At 37.6% G+C, this 25,277-nt stretch overlaps 5 protein-coding genes across 7 annotated transcripts in view; all 5 read left to right on the top strand.

Moving 5' to 3' along the window:
- sona (sol narae) overlaps nt 1–8,371 on the top strand; it is a 55,416-nt gene extending 47,045 nt beyond the window's left edge. Inside the window, exons 7-16 of one of the 3 annotated variants that reach the window (XM_065311495.1) lie at nt 3,030–3,363; nt 3,415–3,692; nt 4,160–4,302; nt 4,966–5,021; nt 5,493–5,784; nt 5,847–5,973; nt 6,038–6,142; nt 6,195–6,307; nt 6,461–7,156; nt 7,584–8,371. In XM_065311495.1, coding sequence (XP_065167567.1) covers nt 3,030–3,363; nt 3,415–3,692; nt 4,160–4,302; nt 4,966–5,021; nt 5,493–5,784; nt 5,847–5,973; nt 6,038–6,142; nt 6,195–6,307; nt 6,461–7,156; nt 7,584–7,596 — 2,157 coding nt within the window. In that variant the 3' untranslated portion in view covers nt 7,597–8,371. Of the gene's footprint in view, nt 1–3,029; nt 3,364–3,414; nt 3,693–4,159; nt 4,303–4,417; nt 4,471–4,965; nt 5,022–5,492; nt 5,785–5,846; nt 5,974–6,037; nt 6,143–6,194; nt 6,308–6,460; nt 7,157–7,583 lie in introns of all 3 variants that reach the window. The other 2 variants (XM_065311496.1, XM_065311498.1) reach the window with 2 other exon arrangements.
- A 1,062-nt stretch (nt 8,372–9,433) lies between these two features.
- On the top strand, nt 9,434–10,673 carry LOC135798620 (uncharacterized). The gene is made up of 2 exons (XM_065311499.1): nt 9,434–9,732; nt 9,821–10,673. Exons 1-2 carry the CDS (start codon nt 9,595–9,597, stop codon nt 9,998–10,000), a joined length of 318 nt encoding a protein of 105 aa, XP_065167571.1. The 5' UTR covers nt 9,434–9,594; the 3' UTR covers nt 10,001–10,673.
- Nucleotides 10,674–12,049: 1,376 nt separating this feature from the next.
- LOC135799356 (uncharacterized) lies at nt 12,050–13,647 on the top strand. Its single transcript, XM_065312421.1, has 2 exons — nt 12,050–12,350; nt 12,439–13,647. The coding sequence occupies exons 1-2, from the start codon at nt 12,213–12,215 to the stop codon at nt 12,616–12,618; spliced, it is 318 nt and encodes a 105-aa protein (XP_065168493.1). The 5' UTR covers nt 12,050–12,212; the 3' UTR covers nt 12,619–13,647.
- A 1,885-nt stretch (nt 13,648–15,532) lies between these two features.
- Nucleotides 15,533–18,902, top strand: Acsf3 (Acyl-CoA synthetase family member 3). The gene is given in 6 exon segments (XM_065312414.1): nt 15,533–15,763; nt 16,205–16,542; nt 16,832–17,116; nt 17,577–17,984; nt 17,987–18,094; nt 18,097–18,902. Coding segments are annotated over 5 exon segments (1,734 nt in total). The 5' UTR covers nt 15,533–15,763; nt 16,205–16,211; the 3' UTR covers nt 18,699–18,902.
- Nucleotides 18,903–19,204: 302 nt separating this feature from the next.
- Nucleotides 19,205–25,226, top strand: LOC135799351 (terminal nucleotidyltransferase 4B-like). The gene is made up of 5 exons (XM_065312415.1): nt 19,205–20,105; nt 22,515–22,708; nt 22,929–23,512; nt 23,758–24,030; nt 24,093–25,226. Exons 1-5 carry the CDS (start codon nt 19,711–19,713, stop codon nt 24,348–24,350), a joined length of 1,704 nt encoding a protein of 567 aa, XP_065168487.1. The 5' UTR covers nt 19,205–19,710; the 3' UTR covers nt 24,351–25,226.
- Nucleotides 25,227–25,277: the final 51 nt, after the last annotated feature.

Genomic DNA, 25,277 nt, shown 5'->3' with positions numbered 1-25,277 from the left:
TCGCGTGCTTCTTGTATTCATTACCCACACATTAATTATGTAATCCTCGCCATCACCTCGATGACTCGCTGACTTGCGTCAAGCAATAAATAAACTTTAATCTCCGCTCGTAAACGCAGGCGCAAAAAACAAACGCAAGAAAACCCAACAAGGAAATTAACCACCCGACAAATAGCTTCACACTGCAGTCATTGAAACAGCAATCGAAAGCCAATTTGAAAGTCACTCAAGCCATCACAGAACAACTAATCAAACAAATTGTGCGAGTGTAATGAATGTGTAATATACTCGTATCACAAATCACACTATACTATTGAAAGTCCAACAAATGTTAACAGGTTCAAATTGAACGCGACACGTGCGCGACGCTGTAAAATGTCGCACGCGATGAAAAGTGCAGTTATATTCGCGAATTGCGTGGCGGATAATGACGTTTCTAATAAGTGTAGGTGAATATGATATGATTTGTAGAATGAGACAATCAAACGGTACTTTTGTTGATTCTTTTGTATGTCATAGTTATGCATTGCATTCGTTGGGAATGAAAGTGTCATTGATTAAAATAGTTGTAGTCGGTTACGACTGTCGACATGCTATACAAGGCTATGACAGGCAGATATAGTTTATAGGCTATTAAGTGTGTAAAATACAATAGTAAAGGTGATATAGTTACTATTAAATTTGAAAGATGGAAATTCTCATAATATAACTCAAAAAAATTAATTTTTACACATTTTTTATGTATTTTGTTAGTTACATCATTTATAACTCAAGAACCACTGGACAGATTTTGATGATCTATGATTTTTTGGATTTGTCTTAATCCTGAATAGGAGAATAATTATTAAAATATTAAAAATTATTATATTAAGGGTGTTAAATAAGGGATGAAAGTTAATATAGAGGTTTATTCATAGTTACAGTTGCATAATTCAATCGGAGATGGCGCTAAATGCGTTTAATGACATTAATATCTAAAAATATCTTTTCCAGAGCAAAATTTTTATTAATTCTGATGTAAAACCTTCTTTTACGCCCTCGAAATTCGTTTAATACCCAAATAAAATCGTAAAACTGAAACTTTACGCATAATCACATTGAAACCATACAAATTTGCCACTAATGAATCTTACCTTCGCATTTTCACACCAAACAAACCACAAATCATTAACGCAAACAAAACGAAGACAAAACTTAGTACCGAAGCATTACACAATCAAATCTCTAGTCATTACATGATCCCAAGTTTCAAGAATAACCTGATTAGCGTTAATTTTGGTCAATACTTCCTGAAATCCTCTCCGTGTCATCACTGCAACCACCCAGAAACACTATTAAACACGACCAAACATTGTAAAAATCAATTTAAGCGCGTCAAATCGATCGAAATCGCTTTAAATAGGCGCGAAACAATAAAATACAAGGCGATTTTCGATCATTAACAAGCGTATAAAAATGGTATAATTGTAACGATAAACAAGCACGACATCTTCCGGACACATTAAAACGAGACATTAATTGCTTAATTAAACGCGTTACGCACACGAACGGGTTTGGCGTGTCTCTCAACCGCACCCACGTGAAAGTTTAAATTACTATTTCCACTGTTATAGGCTTGCAATTTCTATTCGACTATTACTTATGTAACAGCGAGATTTATATAGGTTAGAGGGAGCATTTGGAAATAAAAGTGAGGTTACAACGTTGAAAACGATGAAATTATGCGGCATCAAGGCCGTTTGCAGGCAGCCATGACTTTTTGTTATTACCGAGTTTTTTGCTTTGTTTGACTTTGTTTTGCACGTTTCTATAAATACGAGTAATAATCAATTCACTATGTGTTTGATCTCCGATTGTTATTATATTACGTGTTAATGGCGATGTAAATCCACTGGCAATTAATCGAATCCGACTGATCAATGATTAATAGACCAGGAAGTCAGTGTTTCCTCACGCAACTTTAAACTTATGCAATAATAAAACAAAACAAAAGAAATTTGATTGAATATTTGTGTCAGAGTGACACTTTGTAGGTTATGGTTTGTGATGTTTGACATTTGACAACCGTCGGCCATTTTAAGCGACATTGAGTTGCATAACGTGTTAATTATTGCGTCAATCAACTGAGTTCGATCGATATCGATGGTAATAGTAATAATTGACGCATTATACAATAACAGTAAACGCCGCATTACATTTATGACTGCTTCAATGGTTGCATAAATTAAATGTTGTTTACTTACGATGTAGCGGATCAAATTACAATGTCTACGAACAATTAACAATTTTTATTGTTGATTTAAAAGTCAGAGAGTTTCAAATTACTCGTAATGAACTTCAACATCAAAAAACATCAATTTTGAAAACTTAAATGTCTAAATATTTAACTTGTAAATGTCAAAATTAATCGAAAATAATTTCATGGGAACGGAAAGATATGAATGTTAACGTTTAATGTTTTTATGGCGCCGAATTTGTAGAAATAACCGATTTCCGGCTCATGTTCAAGATGATCAGTAATTTATTACTCGCTGAACTTTCATATTTTGTTTTCTAGACAAAATCATAACTTCCAAAATCCAAATTGATGATGGATAATTAGTGACCCGGTGCAATTTTTATGTAATCACGATTTTTTGGCCTGGCCAACACTGCTTTCGTTTCGTGTTGCTATTAAAATTGAAGAGGAACTAATTTACTTTCCAAATGACGCAAAAAACAAAGTAATAAAAGTAATGCTAATGCAATATGAGAAAGAAATCTTGGTGGTTTTTTTTTTTCAGTTTTTTGGTTAATTTTGAAAGCCAAATATTCGTTATACAACCGCATCGCAGTTATGGTTAATGACCATAACGATAATTTGTAATAATCATTGCGTTGTTGTTGGTTGTAATCGTTTTGTGCGATTATTGGTGCATGAGTTATATTTTCTCTACGGTTGCACAATGATTACTTTTAATATATGCAACCAGACTTACATTTACACCAAATTAATCTTAACCTTAAACTGGTGGATTTTTATGTTGCAGGAAGGAAGTATCGGTGAGGATTTAGTGATTAAACCACTGCCAGCGCGATTACATCCTTTGGTGAATCAACAAACGGTGACTAAAAGAAAAAACTTGCCCAATCCAGCCGATGATGATGAAATGTTCCTGGATGATGATGGAGAATTAAGTGCAGAGGTCGCCATTGATACAGGCTTGCCAATTCATAGGAAAACTGACAATATTGATGAAATTGAAATTGATGATGCTAAAGCTTCAAAATCACAAAATGACGACGCATATGAGCTGCAACCAAGTACACACCACATTGTATTCAAACGTAAAGACAACCAAGACGACACAGAAAGTGATTATGGTAAGTTTTAAATTCATTCAAAAACAAAATCACTGATTTTTATCTTTTTAGCACTTATGGAACCCGACCATCTTGCCAAACGTTATCGCCGCAGTACTCTCTTACAAAATGCAACATCATCCCATTCGAGAAACAAACGCGAAGCACCTTATACAATATATCCGGAGATTTTAGTAATTGTTGATTACGATGGATATCGGTTGCATGGCGGCGACAATTTACAAATCAAACGATATTTTGTTAGTTTTTGGAATGGAGTTGACCTAAGATACAAGTTATTAAAAGGACCTAAGATTCGTATTTCTATCGCTGGTATTATCATCAGTAGAGTAAGTATTTCATAACCTCAAATTATTACCAAACTAGTTTTTGCCCGCGACTTCGTCCCGATTGTGTTTAATAAAAATGTAATTCGTTTTTACTCTCTTGTTCTAGACATATTCGTAGTAAGAGTCAATTCTATCAATAAGATTCGCAATTTTATTTTAAAGTAATTAATTATATAAAGAATTGCTTATAATGCACTTCAGCGCGCCATCTCGGATTCAACTATTTAACTATAACTATGATTGAATCTCAATGCCAACTTTTATCCTATAGAAAAGGGCTGTCTTTAGGGTTTTTCCGGCAATTATTCAAATTTTTCTCGCCGTAAAAACCATCCTTGGACTTTTCCGAACATTTAAAAAAAAGAATTGACCAAATTGGTCTACGCGTTGTTGAGTTATGCGCTTACCAACAGATTTTGCTTTTGATTCATTTTTATATTATTAATTACATAAAATTTATTTATTAGGGACGTGATGCGACGCCATATTTGGAACGCAATCGTGTCGGACGTGACGCCATCGACTCAGCAGCTGCTCTCACTGACATGGGCAAATATCTCTTCCGAGAGCGACGACTTCCGGTCTATGACATAGCTGTCGCCATTACAAAGTCAGTATCTATACATTCACAATGAAATATTTAATTTTATAGCCTAATTTTCACGGTTTTTTTTTGTAAATTTTTATTTTTTTTATTGTTTTAAATGTTTAAATATTTAATTTAGGTACGATATGTGTCGTCGACGAAAAGGCGGTAGATGCACAAAAGGAACAGCCGGTACGGACACGCACAAAGTGTCATTAATTATTTTTCAAACAATTATTTAATAAATTAAAAGGGGCGTGCATTTGGTTGCATACGACATACGACGGCATACGACACTAACAACAAACAAAACAAATATTATGGTCCAAGCTGGACCAGCAGACATTACTGAATGGGTGCATTTAATTTATTTATTTATTTATTTATTGGTAAACGACAGGTACACTAATAAAACAGGGGGAACGCTTCCGACGATGTGGATCCCAACAACGCACCACATAAAAATCTTACTCGAAAAACACAAATCACTATACACTTATATCTTAAACACTGTAGGCAACCAACACTACACGTTACACAGTGTACGTCTGGTTGCTTATATTGATTTCTAAGTGTTTGCGAGTGGGATTTTTGATTGTGGCCATAAAAATACATTAACATTGTTGTCATGAGTGCGTGTAACGCCACCCGAACTGACCGGGGCTTCCGCTTCCGATCTGTTTGCAGACTAGACATGTGCAGACGCTCGTATCCCTCAGACGTGTGCAATCGTGGCACGGCAGGTACGACACATCTCGATGCGAGATTTGTATTCTTCCGATGTTTGTAAATTTATACTTGCACATAACTTTTTTTTTATATTTGTTTTTGTGTGTTATTTCAAAATTCGCCACGAGATGGCATTAGTTGCCTTGATTAGTGACTTCATTTTATTTTCTCAACTTTGTTCTCCTTTTATAGTTTAATTTACTCGTGAATGTAACGTAACGTAACGTGAGTGTCGTACACATTTCGCATGCGTATTTTTACCGCTCATCTAATAATTTATTTATATATTTTTATAAAACTTTTACTAATTGATTACTAATTGCGAATGTTTTGCTATGCTGTAATGGAGATTAATACTCGGACTTGAGCTGTAAGTCCCTAATCGCTATGAATTCTTAACCAAAGTCAAAATTTCACTCACACTTTTTTGAATAACATTGATTTGTGGTTATGATGAATTGAGAGTAACTTAAGTCATCCAATAGGATTCGCGTATGTGGGCGGCGCATGCGTGGTGAACAAACGTCTCGAGAAGGTCAATTCGGTCGCCATCATTGAGGACACCGGTGGTTTTAGCGGTATCATCGTAGCTGCTCATGAAGTTGGTCATTTATTGGGAGCTGTTCACGACGGAAGTCCGCCGCCATCTTATTTGGGTGGTCCCGGTGCGGAGAAGTGTCAATGGACGGACGGATACATTATGTCTGATCTCAGACATACCGAAAGAGGTTTCCGCTGGTCGTCATGCAGCGTTGCCAGTTTTCATCACTTTTTAAAGTATTTACTAAATATTATATACTAAATTTAAGGTTATGATTGATATGTATGTTTTTTTATAGTGGTGACACAGCTACTTGTTTGTACAACTCACCACATGAAGATGACAGTCTTCCTCGAGTACTTCCGGGTAAATTACTTACATTGGACGCGCAGTGCCGACGGGATCGTGGAACAAGTGCCTGTTTTGTACGTATTAATAACTAGTTTAAAATTTAGGTTAGTTATTTGTATTTTGTTTATTTTTTAACAGAAAGACGATCGAGTCTGCGCACAACTATTCTGTTTCGATGCCGGTAGTGGTTATTGTGTTGCCTATAGACCGGCAGCTGAAGGTTCACCCTGTGGCGATGGCCAGGTAAATAAACATAACCAAAAATAACATTTAAGGTTATAATGTGTTATTTTAGTACTGTTTGAATGGAAGATGCGTAGCTGAACATGAAAATATCATCCCAGATTACTCACAGAACACACCCGCGTACATCCGACGCGATGGACAAGCGAATCAAGGACGGCCATTGTAAGTAACGCCACCTGCTGTCGAGTGTCGCAAGTATATATTTTGTTGTGTCGGTGTGGATGGGAGAATCTAACCTTAATTTTACGAGCGCACCGCTTGCGAGCACTTGTGATGATTAAACAAAAATGTATACAAATTAATATACCACCACAGGTTCTATGACGACGAGGAGGACGCAAACCACGAACCGCCACCACCACCACACAACACATACTATCAACAACAACCTGAGTACACCACCAAACCCCCTTACGACTATAACTCGTACTATTCGACACAAAACCCTAACGCGCATGCGTACTACACCCCAACGACCACGACAACGACACCAACGCCATCTACGACTCGTAATCCATACTATTATTATTCAAGTACCACACCAAAAAAGACTTACAAATACTTTACCACTGCAACCACGACTACAACGACACAAAGACCTTATTATTATCAAACACAAAAGACTGTTTATAACAACCGACCCAAGACGACATTCAAACTGTTTTCGATTTCGACGACGCGATCCCCGTATGACTTTCAGCACTTCGCCAACAAGTATACAAGCACGACGAGTACGCGTAGACCATTCTATGCGCATGCGTATACGACTACACCAACGACGACCACGACGACGCAAACGCCATCGACGAAAAATCCCTACATTGGCAACTATTACATACTGCGGCAAAAGACAACGCGGAATCCGTACGACTTTGCCAATTTTGGCAAGCACTACGCGACCTCATCGAGCACGCCGCACTATCACGACGATTACAATAATAACTATCTGAAACGCTCGTACAATTCGGCGAGTTACTATAGCGACGCGAGTAGCGTGCGCAACGTGACGCGGTAAGCACACGCTGAAACCAAAAACATATATATGGCGTCACAACAAAATGGCGCCGTTCATATTCTCAGCATCTTCACTTCAACCTCAATCAACACTCTCATCGCATCCGAATCTGAGAATGAACCTATGACTCTTGTTTGACTTATAATTTTGACTTGACTTACCTAACGACTTTATTTATTTTTTGTTTATTTTTTTACTATTTCAGCTCAAGCGACGTACATTTACATATTTTACACTTCTAACACATTTTAATTTACAGTTTTCTGTTACCTTTCTGCGCACTTTGCGTACATTGTGTTGCCTACTCGTATTAATTTATTGTATTGCACGTTTTGTTTAATTTTATTCTGCTTATTTCGTCTCTTGCATTTTCGTACCATCTCGCAGTATGTGAATTGATTGATTAATGTAATGTTTTTACAGCCTACGACAGTAGAAAGAGCATCGACACTTTGAAGCGCGACGCTAGCGCCACCTCAATCAAAACGTCAATACAATCAACTACAGTGGCGCCACTTGGTGTCCAATGGTGTTTAAAGTGCCTTAAGAGACTAGACTAAACGAGAAACTTTATGTGCGTGTATCGCAGCGTATTTTTTTGTAAATATTACTTCGTAACTTTATTTACCCGATAGCACGGAGCATGCGCGCCGAGTTTTTAATTCATAAGATGTATATACAATTAAACTTAGCTCATGCACACATGTCACACACACTTCCGCATCGACAATCAACGAAAACAACGAAAAGACAACGGAAATACCAATTCATGTACTCACTGCCAACTGCCAAAACAGATCAAGCGTCAATTCGCATTTTTATCGTGCTTTAATTTTACTTTTATGTTACGAATTGTGATTTTTAAACAATTACCGATAGGGACCGATATATATAGTTGTTAGCATTGCTAAGCGTGTACATTTTCCAGCTTAGTTCAGCCATTGACTAATGTGTATAACAAGTAGTCTATGGTTGGATTGGAATGTGCGACGCATTCACGTCGAGCATGAGCAACTCGTCGCATGGGGGGTTGCCTAATAATGTTTATTTGTGTGTGAATCGCGCGAATGTCCTAACATAGAAATGTATCTCCCAGTGTTTTGTGTTTCGTCTTGTTTAAGCTTAGCTGATAAGTTCCTACCGTTTGTAAGCTGTAAATTATATTTTCGATTTTTTCTGTCTCTAATAAATGTATTTCAATTGATATAAAAGTTTTTTTGGTTTGGTTAATAAATAACAATCAGTCAAAAGACAAGACTAAATTTTTGTATTTTAAAACTTTGAAGAAACACTGAAATTTCCAAAAGCTTCTCTTTGTAATTAACAGATGTCCCTCATTCGACTTTAGCGCTCCTACTATAACTTACGAGTACTGCTTTGCGCATGTATTACATAGAGAATAGTAAATTAATTATTCAGAACATAATTTAAGTTTTAATAGGATTCCAACAATTAAATCGTGATCAATTTGTAGTTTTGAAGATATTTGTAGACAAATATTTTTGTTCCAAAACGTAATCGCCTATCAAAATCATTTAATTCAATATTTCGTCTAACACTAATTATTGTAAATGAATTGTGTATAAATATGTCGTAGGCGCTCGCCTTCGCCAAGGATCCGGAATGTGCTCGGTGAAGAAATTTGGAAGCGTCCACGCAGCAATAGCGTTTAATTACGCCATGTGCTGCGTACCCACCAGCTCTGGATAAGCCGGCATATCGTCCTGCGGTGTTTGCTAGGATTCTGGACGACTCCGCAGAGGAGTCATATGATAACTCAGAAACTAAGCAAGGACGGTAGCAAGGTTCTAAGTCCCTTGCTGGGAGTGACGTTGTCAATCTGCGAAGTTGACAGAAGACTATGACTTCGTAGATTGTTGTTGACCGTGGCCATCGCAAATGATCCTATTTTTGAAGAAAACTTAATTATTAAATTTGTTTGATGTTGAGCGTATTATCAGCACACTTCTGTCTTCGGTTATAATTTTTAATTATTCGTCCGTAATTTGCATGGTTTGTTGTTCTTTTCGAAATTTGTTGTTTATGCATATGTATAATTATTCTCGTTTCCTTATTAACAATACTAATTACTTTTTAGAAATACCAGACTACGCTACGTCCGTAAATTCGCCATTAACTTCCGTTCTGATTCAACACTAACACTTCAAAACAATCACAGAACATCAAAAAAGCTTGTCAATCATTTTGAAGCCAGCGATCAATCATTGGTGTGAATGTGCCTTTGAATTTCTATCTCTCCGTCATTTGCTGTCATATTTCATGGTTATGTCAAGTACATATCAACTGTGAAGTTGTTTCGCTCAGTTTTATGCGCTTACCCACCTTATACATGTGTGTTAGTGACCTGCTAATTTAAATAAATAATTTATTTACACGCCGATAAAGATCCACGACCACTTTCGGGTGCTTTGCGATGACGTCGGCGAGTAGTACAAGCGCTCGCTCGCTGTTCGCCGATTCGAAAATGCGCCTCGCTGATCGTGTACAGGTAAATGTGAATTATGTCGCCTCGTTGGTACGACAAATAGTCAGAGGATCAAAATCTAACGAGGTCAGTATTTATTTCCTCTCATCTTCTGACAATATTCCCAACTTTATACTAAACATATGCAATGATTGAATATTTCTCTACATTTTAGATATTGATGCACACAGCAAGAAACTTTGCGCTACAAGAACATGCCATTGAGAACACTGACAACAACCTGAAGAAGCTCAATGCACTTCTGGAGACATTGAACACTCATCAGGACAACTTGCTAAGGTCTTGTCAGCAGATTGAGGAGGTTAAGGAACAAGTCCATGCAATGCAAAGATAATTTATAAAGATAACAGGTTATAAACTGCATTTTATAGGTTTATAGTTGCAGTTTACTCTATAGACTTTAGTATTTGTCCTGTGGATGAATGAGTGTAATGCTTAAGGTTGTTTTTGTTGTGAATTATTTGTTCTGAGTTATCTTTTGTTTGACTGGCGCGTAAATACGACGTCATCAGCGACGCCCCTCATGATAAAGGACGCGATAACGCATTTACTAGTTGTGAGTTGATAGCAGGTTTTATATTTAGTCTCATTGTGATAAACACTACAGCAAAATGTGTGGTTGATTGTAGTGTGCTTTAAGATTTTCACGTAAGTTTTTATACTTTAAATGTACATAAATTTGTGTTGCAATATGTAATTGAATATTTGTGAAAAGTAAGTTTTTCTGGTTATAACAGTTAAACAATGAATATTTCTACTGAGGACTAGTTTATTTAAGAACTGAGTGTTCTGTTAGGTGCAAATTTGGTTGCATGTTGACCAGTTTGTAGTTTTATTACAGGACAAAGTGATAGTAATCAATTTGTTAAAGAAAAAGTCATCAGAGATCTAATTTGATACTATTATTGTATTTTTTTGTTAAATCTTGTTGAGTGGATTAATGAATATGTTATTTTAAGGTTAGATTTTGAGGTAACATTAAAAAAAAATTGTTTCATCTATAAAAAGTTTATAGCTTGCATTCTAAAGCCGCTGGAAGCATTTAAAACTTACTATGCTCAGTAGACAGACAGTTAATTTCACATAGAACCGTTTTTGAGTATTCCTAGTGTTGCTCCTAATGAAAAACCTACAATAACTTAAATACTTTATAAAAACCTCAAAAAAATGATTTAAAAATGTGTTTGTAAGAAGTTTCGCGTCGTAATTAAATGTTTTCAATGCTTTTCTACTTATCTAAGTCAAAATATTGATGAATACACTGTTAGAGTACATGTATTCAGTACCAATAAGTTCTTTTATGTCAACGTGCTTGAACTCCAACAAAACAAAACTAAAGGTCATTGCAAATTTCAAAAGCGTCTTGTGTCTCAATGAAATTCGATCACGATTTACTCATTTACTCATAAATAAGCACATAAATCTCCCAGTGATCTACAATAACAACCATTTCTAATCACAATTTGTTATTATTTCAATATCTGCTCAGTCCATTTTTAATTTAACTCGTGTTAACTTGCTCGTGACCAAACAGCGTGTGATGTGTGACGGACATACTCGCAAATATTTCAAACGCTTGTTTATCAGCGCGATGCCAAAAAATCTAATTAGCCCTTGAATGTGAACGTGAAAGTGCACCACGACGAACACTGCAAAGCGTTGAGATTACGCGTGTTGTGCTTATGTTTAGAATCTGAAAAAACAGCAGCTTTTTGCGTGCAAAAATGTTTGGCGTCCGAAGCGTACTTCATTGACGAAGGTTTCACGAGTGTGTCGTAATTTTAGCACGCTGACGAACAAGGCTGAATAATAAAACCAAACCGCAGTGTAACATGAAACGCTGAAATCATTCGGAGACACTGCTGTTGCATTCGAAACTCTAAAACAGAAAGTTGTGACTCGTCAACATTCATACATTGATTTCTATTGATTTATTGCAGTGATAATTGTTACTAGTGTCGTGATAAGATTAATTAAATGTGGAAAACAATGGTTTGTAATGATTATCGCAAATGATCCTATTTTTGAAGAAAACTTAATTATTAAATTTGTTTGATGTTGAGCGTATTATCAGCACACTTCTGTCTTCGGTTATAATTTTAATTATTCGTCCGTAATTTGCATGGTTTGTTGTTCTTTTCGAAATTTGTTGTTTATGCATATGTATAATTATTCTCGTTTCCTTATTAACAATACTAATTACTTTTTAGAAATACCAGACTACGCTACGTCCGTAAATTCGCCATTAACTTCCGTTCTGATTCAACACTAACACTTCCAAACAATCACAAAACATCAAAAAAGCTTGTCAATCATTTTGAAGCCAGCGATCAATCATCGGTGTGAATGTGCCTTTGAATTTCTATCTCTCCGTCATTTGCTGTCATATTTCATGGTTATGTCAAGTACATATCAACTGTGAAGTTGTTTCGCTCAGTTTTATGCGCTTACCCACCTTATACATGTGTGTTAGTGACCTGTTAATTTAAATAAATAATTTATTTACACGCCGATAAAGATCCACGACCACATTCGGGTGCTTTGCGATGACGTCGGCGAGTAGTACAAGCGCTCGCTCGCTGTTCGCCGATTCGAAAATGCGCCTCGCTGATCGTGTACAGGTAAATGTGAATTATGTCGCCTCGTTGGTACGACAAATAGTCAGAGGATCAAAATCTAACGAGGTCAGTATTTATTTCCTCTCATCTTCTGACAATATTCCCAACTTTATAGTAAACATATGCAATGATTGAATATTTCTGTACTTTTTAGATATTGATGCACACAGCAAGAAACTTTGCGCTACAAGAACATGCCATTGAGAACACTGACAACAACCTGAAGAAGCTCAATGCACTTCTGGAGACATTGAACACTCATCAGGACAACTTGCTAAGGTCTTGTCAGCAGATTGAGGAGGTTAAGGAACAAGTCCATGCAATGCAAAGATAATTTATAAAGATAACAGGTTATAAACTGCATTTTATAGGTTTATAGTTGCAGTTTACTCTATAGACTTTAGTATTTGTCCTGTGGATGAATGAGTGTAATGCTTAAGGTTGTTTTTGTTGTGAATTATTTGTTCTGAGTTATCTTTTGTTTGACTGGCGCGTAAATACGACGTCATCAGCGACGCCCCTCATGATAAAGGACGCGATAACGCATTTACTAGTTGTGAGTTGATAGCAGGTTTTATATTTAGTCTCATTGTGATAAACACTACAGCAAAATGTGTGGTTGATTGTAGTGTGCTTTAAGATTTTCACGTAAGTTTTTATACTTTAAATGTACATAAATTTGTGTTGCAATATGTAATTGAATATTTGTGAAAAGTAAGTTTTTCTGGTTATAACAGTTAAACAATGAATATTTCTACTGAGGACTAGTTTATTTAAGAACTGAGTGTTCTGTTAGGTGCAAATTTGGTTGCATGTTGACCAGTTTGTAGTTTTATTACAGGACAAAGTGATAGTAATCAATTTGTTAAAGAAAAAGTCATCAGAGATCTAATTTGATACTATTATTGTATTTTTTTGTTAAATCTTGTTGAGTGGATTAATGAATATGTTATTTTAAGGTTAGATTTTGAGGTAACATTAAAAAAAATTGTTTCATCTATAAAAAGTTTATAGCTTGCATTCTAAAGCCGCTGGAAGCATTTAAAACTTACTATGCTCAGTAGACAGACAGTTAATTTCACATAGAACCGTTTTTGAGTATTCCTAGTGTTGCTCCTAATGAAAAAACCTACAATAACTTAAATACTTTATAAAAAAACCTCAAAAAAAAATGATTTAAAAAATGTGTTTGTAAGAAGTTTCGCGTCGTAATTAAATGTTTTCAATGCTTTTCTACTTATCTAAGTCAAAATATTGATGAATACACTGTTAGAGTACATGTATTCAGTACCAATAAGTTCTTTTATGTCAACGTGCTTGAACTCCAACAAAACAAAACTAAAGGTCATTGCAAATTTCAAAAGCGTCTTGTGTCTCAATGAAATTCGATCACGATTTACTCATTTACTCATAAATAAGCACATAAATCTCCCAGTGATCTACAATAACAACCAATCCTAATCGCAATTTGTTATTATTTCAATATCTGCTCATTCCATTTTTAATTTAACTTGTGTTAACTTGCTCGTGACCAAACAGCGTGTGATGTGTGACGGACATACTCGCAAATATTTCAAACGCTTGTTTATCAGCGCGATGCCAAAAAATTTAATTAGCCCTTGAATGTGAACGTGAAAGTGCACCACGACGAACACTGCAAAGCGTTGAGATTACGCGTGTTGTGTTTATGTTTAGAATCTGAAAAAACAGCAGCTTTTTGCGTGCAAAAATGTTTGGCGTCCGAAGCATACTTCATTGACGAATGTTTCACGAGTGTGTCGTAATTTTAGCACGCTGACGAACAAGGCTGAATAATAAAACCAAACCGCAGTGTAACATGAAACGCTGAAATCATTCGGAGACACTGCTGTTGCACTCGAAACTCTAAAACAGAAAGTTGTGACTCGTCAGCATTCAAATATTGATTTCTAAAGATTAATTGTGGTGATAATTGTTACTAGTGTCGTGATAAGATTAATTAAATGTGGAAAACAATGGTTTGTAATGATTAGCGTGATTGATATGATTTGATGTGAATCAAAACAATTATTTTATCAATCAATTTGTAAAAATTGTATAGAAATTTGATCCAATAATTATCAGCTCGTAAAATTTAGTTGTGTGCATCGTTAAGGAACGACCTCGGTTTGTTAAACACACATTAAGCACGTAAGTTACATTAAAAACTATCAAAGTTTAATACGTTTCAATATATTGCGTATTTTAAAATGTCGGCAACTTTCTTTACTTATACAAAGTATATACACAAAAAAAATGTTGAAAAATTAATTCTCTCTAAATATTTTACAGTTTTAAGCGCTATTTTCACATATATTTATTAAATATCCTTAAAAAAATATTAATTTATTACTTTTTGATCTGTTTTATTATTGATTTGACTTAAAATAACATTTTTTAAAGTTTTGATTTAAAAATTTCTTTTGACACGTAGTATAATTCATATTTTCTGACATCCACAAGATGGCGCCTACCTTTACTTGTCGTCCTCGCTTTGGAAAGTGTGTTCAAAAATACACAACTTCCTCGTGCACATAGCGCATACCCTCCACAAATTCTGTGCGCAATATGATGCGTGTTTAACATCAAGTACGCCGCCTACTCTCGCGATTTGTTTAATTTCAAGCGTTAACTAAACTCAACATGAGATAATTTTCGTATTACGTAAGTTTTTGTTTTATTGCAAGTAATTGTTGTTTATTTAAATATATGACGTCTTTAATTATTGTTGTTAAGTCAGATTATCTATAAATTTAATAATTTTGATTGAACATCTTTTAGAAATCAAAATTTATAGCTTCAAAAATACATTGCAAGTCATGTATGCGTTGATACATTCCTGCATACCACCCATTCTAACCTGAAAATTTTATGCGCAGGGCCGCAACCGGCCACCGTGTGCGCGTGACGTCGCGATTCCTAATTATTTTCTTGATTTTTCACTCATAATACTTTTATTTCCAATTGTTTTCAACACTTGAAGTTGCTTGTTAAGTTATTCATCTGTTGTGCATGTGTATACGCTCGCGTAACAAGTTCACCTTGCAGTTTCGTCACCAGCGGAACATTGGTAAGATACACTTAACATTTGCAGTGCTTTGAACCGGACGAACTTGAAATTTTAAAAGTTATTCGCTTCCTTATTACTTCCGTGTTTCCGGCTAGGCAACCGGAATAGTAATAATGCAAATTGTTGGGAACTTCAAACGGTGATTGTTGGCGTTGAGCGTTGTCAATGCGACACTTTGTTCGGTCAGTCGAAACGGTAACATCTCGGCGTTCGCAACGCTGAACATTCAATTAAAATTACATCAGTCGCACGTTAATTGAGAAATTTATTCAACAAAAATTGTACTGTGTAGTTTGCGCTTTGAGTCGCCGACCAACGAAACAATTTAGTTAATTGTTTATTTGTGAATTCCAGTGTAAACTTCGTTTGGTGTTCTAAATTTGAAAAGCGGGTTAGTTTAGATAAATTAACAACAAGTACAATTGGAAATAACTAGAAATAAACACAGTAATTGTGGTAAAAGTGTTAAAATTAGTAAATTACAAGAAAACTTAACATACTGGTACTATATTTTTAATGTTGAACAAAATTATAGTTTATTAGTGATTAAAAATGCTTAATACAGTTCAAATTGAATGAATTTCTTGGTATTTTTCATTAAAAACCACTGCAGTATTCGTACACCTCAAGCTTTTTCTGAAATATTTGTTTTTTCTTTTTAAAATTAACCTTGCAAGTTATTTTTATCTTGCTTATTCAACCTTGTGATGTTAACACATTCAATACACATGTAAAACACATGATAACCAGTTAAAAGTTGCCAAAAATTATCCGAAATTAAATTAGCAATAATTTACAAGTAAATTCATATTAATTTGTTGTTTATTTGCAGTTTCAATATGTCTTCACTTCTGAAAGCAATCCGTAACACAAGCAAAAGTTCCAGCTGCATCCGCCACCAGAGCATCGTCAGCAGCCCACTGCCAAAGAGTTTGCCGCAGGATGTGATACCGGTGTTTAGAAAAGCGGCCAATTACACGGATAGGATTGCGCTGCGCGACTCGTTGGGCTCCTACACTTATGGCAATTTGTTTCTGGGTGCGAAGGACCTCTGCAATGATATTACTGTTCAAGTTGGGAGGAAGAACAGTGAGCGGATTTTGTTTTTATGTCCGAATGATGCGACTTATGTGCTGACGCAATGGGCTATATGGATGTCTGGACAAATTGGTAAGAAAAAAAGGTTTAAAACTTTTATATTAAAGAAAAAACATGAATATTCCATGGTAGTTGACACAATATACGTAGTTTTCCAATATAAATTAATTTTGGTTAATATTTTGGCAGTTACATAAAAATAAGAGAGAAAATTTTGAATTACAAGTGTTTTTTGATGCCAAATTGATTTTTTAATGTTTTGCCGAAAAAGTTTTCAAAAACCTGAAGTTCTTTAATATTTAGGGGTATAAAAAATTGTCTACGATATATTTACAATTATTTTATTTATTTTGTGTTGCAGCTGTACCATTAAGTGTCCTCCATCCACAGAACCTCCTAGAATACTACTGCAATGACAGCAATGCAAAACTTTTGGTCTGCACGCCCGAATACAAGGAAGTCATGTATCGCGTGGCGCGCAATTGCAATAAAGAGTTATTGGTGTTAGATGACAAGATGCGTCACAATGCGACCACAATGAATCCGACCAAGAAGGTCGACACAGAGGCTGGGCTATCGAAAGATTTCTATAATCGATCGAATGCTATGATTTTATATACAAGTGGCACAACTGGAAATCCAAAAGGTAAATAAGTTTTCAAGCATTTAAATCATTGATTTGATATTGTGATATTTTGAGGATATTTCAATAATTTTGTGATTAGATGGTGAATTACAGAACAAATTGGTTTATTTTATGCGGTATTTATAGAATTATCGGGATTTTATTGCGAATTAACGATTTGTTTTCTAATTTCATCGTGTTTATCACCAATAAAACATGAAACTGCAGAGATTATTGTAATATTAAGTAAATATTTACATTTTGAAGAGAATTAATGAGAAATATGTATTTTTGGATTGACAAAATGGCGTCATTGTTATTTATTAGCTTAGTTTATTTTAAAATTTCAAAATTTGTTCAGATTAAACTGAAGGTTTTATTTTATTCATTTATATGCTTTATGAACATTTCTAAACCAGATTTTGAACAAATTATGGATATTTTTCTTATATTTTACTAAAATTCATTTTTTTACTTCCAGGTGTAGTCCTATCACATAAAAACCTAGTCTCCCAAGTAACAACCCTAATTGACGCGTGGAAATGGACGGAAGCCGATACCCTCCTCCATTGCCTGCCTCTACACCACGTTCACGGCATCGTCAACGCACTTCTCTGTCCCCTGTATTGCGGCGCACGTATTAACATGCTTCCCAAATTCGACAAGAACAACGTCTGGTCGCATCTACTCGGCGTCAACGAAAAAGCTGCCAATCGCTGTTCTATCTTCATGGCCGTACCGACCATCTACGCGAAACTTATCGACGAGCACAAAAAACTCTTCGCTCAGGACCCGAAAATGTGCGAGTACATTAAACAAACGCTTCAAACTAAAATACGTCTTATGGTATGTGGTAGCGCGCCACTACCAACACCCATCTATCAAAAATGGCAGAAATCAGCGGGCATAAACTGCTGGAGCGTTTTGGCATGACTGAAATCGGCATGTGCCTATCTAATTCATACGAAGGTGACCGCGAACCCGGTTATGTAGGTCTACCTCTCCTGGCGTCACTGTTAGATTAACCAAATCACTAGGTGATGATAAATACGAGACTTTGATTGAGGTCACCAATAAGGATGGCAATGTTGTCATTGACAATCAGTGCCTTTACACGGATCCAATTGGAGAATTGCATGTTAAGGGCGATAATGTTTTCAAGGAGTATTTTAATCGTCCGCATGCGACGCAGAAAGAATTCACCGCTGATGGATGGTTCAAAACCGGTGATCTTGCACGGTTCAATGCAAATAAACAATTGTTCAAGATGTTGGGCAGGACGAGTGTGGACATTTTGAAAACAGGCGGTTATAAAGTATCTGCACTGGAAATTGAGACCAATTTATTAGGCCATCCGAAGATTGCGGAAGCTTCGGTTGTGGGCGTGAAGGATGATACGTTGGGTGAGCGGGTGGTTGCGGTGATTGTACTGAAGAAAAAGGAAGAGATGAATTTTGAAGAGTTTAAAGAATGGGCCATCACGAAAATGCCCCAATACGCTGTGCCGAGAGAGCTGAAAATTCTGCCGCTGCTTGATAAGAACGCAATGGGCAAAGTGAACAAGAAGGAACTCGTCAAGAGTTTATTCCCGCCTACGATGTGATTTATTGTTTCACGCTTGTTTCGGACTTTTTGGGTGGGTGTTCTGCGGCAATTGTTTGGTTACTCGCGAGAAATATTCGAGGAAATTGTGTTTTTTACTTATATGCCTATTTAATCATACAATGAGTAGATATTGACTTTGTGGTAATATCGATGAAAGACTGATGTATTTGAATTATTGATGACATTCAAATTTATTTATTTATATATGTTATTATTGTAATTATTAGATAAGGTATATTGAAAACTTCCAGTACTCACCTACGTACTCAAAAAATATCTGCGGATAAACAAGTTTTGTTTCAGTCGTGTCGATGGTGTAATGTTGGTAGCCTAACGTAAAATGTAGTTTTTAATTTCCTGTCGATTGTGTTGCGGTGGTTGTGCAATATTGTTAAATAATAACAACTAATGATACAATATCGCTGTCAAAATTGTAATGCGTTGACATTTGTGGCATTTATTTAAGTTTTTTTCATATTGGTTGCATTTCGTCGCATTGTGATACGGTGATGGTTTGCCATTTTCGCGTGATGTCAATTTCCAGATTCTAGAATAATCGGAATACAAGTGAAGTGAAGCTCATTACCAGTGCAATAACGCGTGTTGTCATTAAAATAAACTCTGGGTAGTTGATAGAAGAATTGTAAAGCAGTGAAGATATATTTTGCAATATTGTGCAGTGTGTGTAATTTGAAATAGGTGCGCAAACGTCGCCAGCTGAAAAATGGCCGCCAAGTAGTGTCGGTTGTGTCGCCACCTGTGCGCGCCGTGTCAGTCTCAGTCCGGTGTGCAAGAGGAGCGCGAGGATCCCGCACGACAGTGTGCACACAGTGATAGCGCAGTGAGAATTATTTCGCACGCCGCACGCATCGCCGCTGATAGAGATAAAAGTATCACTGCATCCAAAAAGGGTTGGCGAGAAAATTGTGAGCGTTGCCAGCGGATCGTAAATTCATCCGCACCGCGGGCGCTGCCCCACGGCTCCCGCCAACCGCGCGGCCGCGTGCTGAATGGATCCGTACTACTTCCAGCCGGAGCAGGAAGGACCAGCGAAAAAACTGTGGCTGCGTCTTTGGCAGTCGACGCAGTCAGAGTTTGAGAATATGAACATCGTCAAGGAGCCGACAGACGCCGCTGATCTGGAGGCGATTAATAACACGCTCAATCAGCAGCAGCACCAACCGCCGCCGCCGCCCGCGACGACCACGCCGCCCGGTCACTATATCAACGGTAAAGTCGGCCCACCGTCGGCGGACAAGAACGGCGGCGTGTTCGTGCAGCGGCGCCGCAAGCTGGAGACAAATCGTGCCAGCTTGCGGTCACGACACCCCACCGACATGCTGAAGGAGTTCGGGGGTGCGCCGTGGCGCCGCGCCGACTTCAGCTACGGACCCGGCATCATTGGGTAAGCGTCCAATTGTCTTATTAGACCATCTCCTGGTGCGTTCCACTTCCGCGCGGACGTGTTGCGCTAGCGGGCGAGCACGTTTTTTCGCGATGGGCGATATAGATCGTCCGTGCGCACCAAACTTTGACCCACAGAGATGCGTACCTATGTGTTCGTCCACAAGAGGGCATTCTACGCACGGGTATAAATAACAAAATAATAAATGAGGCGCGACGCGCTTACACACACGCACGTTTGATTTGGACATTTCTCCTAATTAGCATCTAGATTAACACTTCAAAACTACACCATTATAACCCAAGTACCTCTTAAACTAGTTTCATTCAATATTATAACCTTACTTTAGTTTCTTGTCAAATGTCAAAGTTCGCCATGTTTTTTTTTAATTTAAAAATGTCTAACATTGACCTTCGGGATAAAAAATAAGAGCAATATTATTGACATATGCATTTAAACTGCATACTTTTCGTGTAGATTACAATTAATTACACATTACAGGCTAGTAACCTGTACAATTGCGATTTAAACACGTGTTTGTGTGTATGTGAATGTGCGCAGTTTTTTCGGGCGTAGGAAACAATCGCATGTCTATTGTTTGACGCGCAGTGAGCGCATATCAATTTTTGTTGTGTATTATCTTATCACATACCCACACACACACAGCTTCAGCATAATATTTTTTGACGCAACTTATTTTTTTATGTAATCGCGTGAAACAATTAAGTACATTTCGGTATTATTATTATTTTGTTTGGGTTTTTCGCGTTTCTATTCCAATCAATCTGATTGAGTATCAGTCAATCATTTTCATGGTCAATCAGATTTTGTATGTGTGTTAAAACACACAAGAGTTTAGAGTTTTTGGGCGGCCTTTTATTTTATTTTCGCACGCCGTCGCAGATTATGCAAGAAACAACGTGTCGTTAATTTTGTTGTTCTCGTTCGTATTTCGAACGCTGGCCGAAAGTTGTTTGGACGAAGCGCGGAATAACGACAGTTTATACACCACCGCAAACTTATTAATAGGCTTTTTTCCAATGCGCCGCGCGGATTTATTTTCTGCGAGGTGAAACAAAAAAACATTCGAAACTAGGCTTCCCAATGTACACATTTCACTTGGAAACATATTACGTATTACGTATCACGAAGGTTATGTTGTTTTTTAATCAAAAGTTAGGTTAATAAACATGTGAATAGAGAAAAATATCTTCAGAAAAACTCAAAGATATTGCTTGTAGTAAGTTCGTAGTAAGAGTAACATTAAATTAGGAAACGTCTAATAAAATGTCCAAGTGTCGTCGGTGTGTGGAGCTGGCGCTCGCAGGACTGATTTGGCAAACGCCGCATCGAAAATATGCGACGCAACGACCGAAAAGCATGAAATGAAAAGCGTGACTCACACAACACAAGTCGTGTATTACATGCTTAACATACATCACATTTAAATTCCCCGCAAAACATCCAGTACATACACATTTTTCATGCAGTTGTCAGGCGAATTGGAAATTATCTAATCTAGAAAATCCGCTGCGAAAATTCATTAAACGTGCGACGCACTTTCGTGTTTTGTTTTATTTCGTTGTAAATAACATTATTATTTGTGTGTTGATTGAGTAAAAATGACGAGTTTGATATTTCAAGTGTGTAATCACATGTCACGACTCGCGGCACTCGATGAGTATGTGTGCGCGCACAGCATCGCATTCGGTTAGAGTCGATTAGCGCGAGATTTGTGAGGTTTTGGCCTGTGGAGAGATTAAACTCTGGCCAGTAAAACTGAATGGTTTTCGTTTTGCATATTTATAGACGCCAAGTCAATAAAAAAACAAAAAAAAAAACTCAAATTTTGCATTAATTTATGTTTAAACACATTGTATGTATTTCTGTTGATTGTAAATCTTAGCGTATTACATGCACCAAGCAGATTTATTGATCTTTTCGAAATTATGCTGTTTGTTTCACGGCGTATATTGTGTGTCCGGTACCTGCGCCCAGCCAGCACCGCGATGGCATTGTGCGAATTGAGAGCACGTCCTTGTGCTTCTAATGCAGACGTGAATCTAGCCGCACTCGATTTTCGGTTGTTATGCAGATTTGTGCGTCGGTCCGCGCCCACACGCGCGTTTATTATTTTACACGCGCCTCAGCGTGTGTTTCCAATGACTTGATTATGATGATTAGCGGCTGGCGATTGCGCCATTTTGTTTTATCAATCGGAATTAAAAACCAGATTCTTGTTGGAATTTCAATTACGTTGGTATGCAACAACCTTCGCCACTTCCTTTCCTTGCTGAGAATTCCAACCCATTCAACATTGAACTTGACAATTAATATTAACTTTCTCTCTGTCTAAGAAGGTTTTGGTTATGTTTGCTTACCTTGAGTGTTTTTTTCTTCTGCTTTTAGTTTGCACCAAGAGATGGAACACTTTTATGCGTACATGTCGCCGTCGCATGTGGAGCATCAGATTCGAGAGGATGTCATTCACAGAATTGAGAAAATTATTAAATCTTTGTGGCCCGACGCACAAGTGCAGGTCTTTGGGTCGTTTCGCACCCGACTGTACTTACCCACCAGTGATATAGATCTTGTAGTAATAGGTAAGTTTATTTTTATTATTCAATCATTAGTTTATGGTTTTATGACCTTTTATGTGCAGATTCCTCTAATAAGATTTCCCATTTCGTTTTTAAAGCATTGAGAAATGCCAGTAGCGCCATCTACTACTATTAGTTAACAATAACTTTCATTTCTTATTTTACAATATTTTACACGTTATATTTTACTATAAAAATAGCTTATTTTGCTTTAAATCTCTAGGTAAATGGTCAAATCTGCCGCTGTGGACGCTGGAGCAAGAGTTCCTCAACAATAACATCGCCGACGAGCACTGCATCAAGGTGCTGGACCGCGCGTCGGTGCCGATCGTGAAGCTGACCGACAAGAAGACCGAAATCAAGGTGGACATTTCGTTCAACATGAGCAACGGCATCAAGTCGGCCGAACTGATCGGCAACTATATGAAAACGTACCCGGTGCTGCCGAAGCTAGTGTACGTGCTGAAACAGTTCCTACTCGAGCGCGACCTCAATGAAGTCTTCACGGGCGGTATTTCTAGTTATAGCCTTATTCTCATGTGCATCAGCTTCCTGCAGCTGCATCCGCGTCGCGAAGAGAACGCCGGCAGTAATCTCGGCGTGCTGCTGATTGAATTCCTCGAGCTGTACGGGCGTAAGTTTAATTATCTGCAAACCGGCATTCGGATACGTGACGGCGGCCGCTACATTAACAAGGAGGAGATGCAGAAGGACATGACGGACGGCCATCGGCCCAGTTTGCTCTGCATTGAAGATCCGCTCCTGCCGAGCAACGACATCGGCAGGAGCAGCTATGGTGTCTTACAAGTAAGTCATTGTTGAATATTTAGTTTTTTTCACTTCCACTTTGAAAGCGCCATTTTTTTGACGGTTGAGCTTGCGCATGCGCAGTTTCCTCCAGTGCAGTATAAGAAGTAATGAAATGTCATGCGCCGAGAGTCAAACCTAGTTCCATGCATTTATAACCTCACATTTCCTATTAGTGTACAAACGTTGATTGAAGTTTTAAAATTGGGTGAAAAATGATTTATTTATTTTTAATGTGTTTGAAGGTTAAAAAATCATTCGACTTTGCCTACTACACGCTAACAAGAGCCGTACACAGCTCGACAGGAGATCTGCACAACAATTCAATACTCTTCAAGATCCTGAAAGTGTCCGACGACGTGGTGCGCTACCGCATGTGGGTGCAAAAGACTTTCGGTAACATGCTGCCCCCGCCCGCCTACATGACAATGTCGAACGCAGCCCACGTCACACCTCGCCGTCCGCGCTCGCTCTCGAGCGGGAGCACATCGAGTTCCACCGGAAGCGCATCATGTGAAGTGAGTCATAACCTAATTTCAAGCACCTCGATTTCAAACTCCTATCGTGCGTTGTTTTGCAGGGTTCCGAATCTGAAACGCGTGAACAAGTCTCCACCACGAGTATACGACGTGACCCGCCCAACAAGCACGCGCAGTCAATACGCGGTCAAACTCATCGGCTTTCACGCGGCTCCAACTACGCACACTACAAGAGCAGCGCACAGAACGGGGCCGGAGGCGGCGGTGGCGGAGGCGTGAGCGCGCGTCCCAACAAGAGCCGCAACCCAAAGAAAACGACGAAGCCCTTCCGTGACTTCCGGATGGAGACTAAAGAGTGAAAGCGACTGCGAATGGTGCGCGCGTGCTTATGTGATGTTTATTACTCTGCGTAGACAAGTCCCACACGCTACGGAAAACTGCAAGAAGACAACCAACATAACAACAACAACAAAAAACTACAAAAACGTGCGACGCGGACGAGCGGGGCGATCACACGGACTTTTTTTCAGGTCCGGGCTTGCGCCCTTCCCGCAGGAAAACTCAAAAAAAAAAGAAGAAAACGCTTTTAGAAATCGTTGCCCGACGTTTTACTACCTTTATTTACATTTTTTGCATTCACGGTGAGCTAACGAAACTAAAACCACAACTACAACAACAACAAAAAAACTACAATGAAAAATAGACCGGTTTATTCTACATTCGCACATTCACAAAATGGCGGCGACGGTTGTTGTTTCTCTTGTTTGTTTGATTATTTTATCTGGAATTTGTTTTACGTTACGATTCGAAGAAGTGATTTTACGTTACATTTTGGGCGGCCTGCGCGCGCACACTCTATTCGTTTTACTTAAAACGCCGAGTTCCTGATCCGCTAGATGGCGGCGATCGCGCTTCCGAAAGTCTCGCAACCTTTCTTTCTTTTTTATTAGTCACAATGATTATCTTACACCAGTCATATACTTACGTTACCAAAGTGCGGTTGAAGACAAGAAACAAACACACAAAAAAAATTAAAACCAAAAAGCAGAATTAGTACGTCATGATTTCCGCGCGCGGCGAGATTTGTAGGAATATCTATGACCAATGCTGTGATTTATTTACGTTTTAAGAACAAACTATTCAATAAGTATCGCGAATTAATGCGCCTGCGTGAATTTGTACATAGATAATTAGAGTAACACCCAAAAAAAATACATAATTTCGAAAAAAGTTAATTTAAGTCATCGTCATCGTCATCGTGGAGAAAAGAAAATAATGAATCCAAC

The sequence above is a fragment of the Atheta coriaria genome, unplaced genomic scaffold (assembly GCF_025399875.1).
Source record: "Atheta coriaria isolate IRGN ID8LTWV9N9 unplaced genomic scaffold, Caltech_Dcor_3.1 hic_scaffold_9_pilon, whole genome shotgun sequence".
In the NCBI taxonomy this organism is placed as follows: domain Eukaryota; kingdom Metazoa; phylum Arthropoda; class Insecta; order Coleoptera; family Staphylinidae; genus Dalotia; species Dalotia coriaria.
Note: the sequence above shows the minus strand (reverse complement) of the source record. Positions and strands in the feature narration are given on the sequence as shown.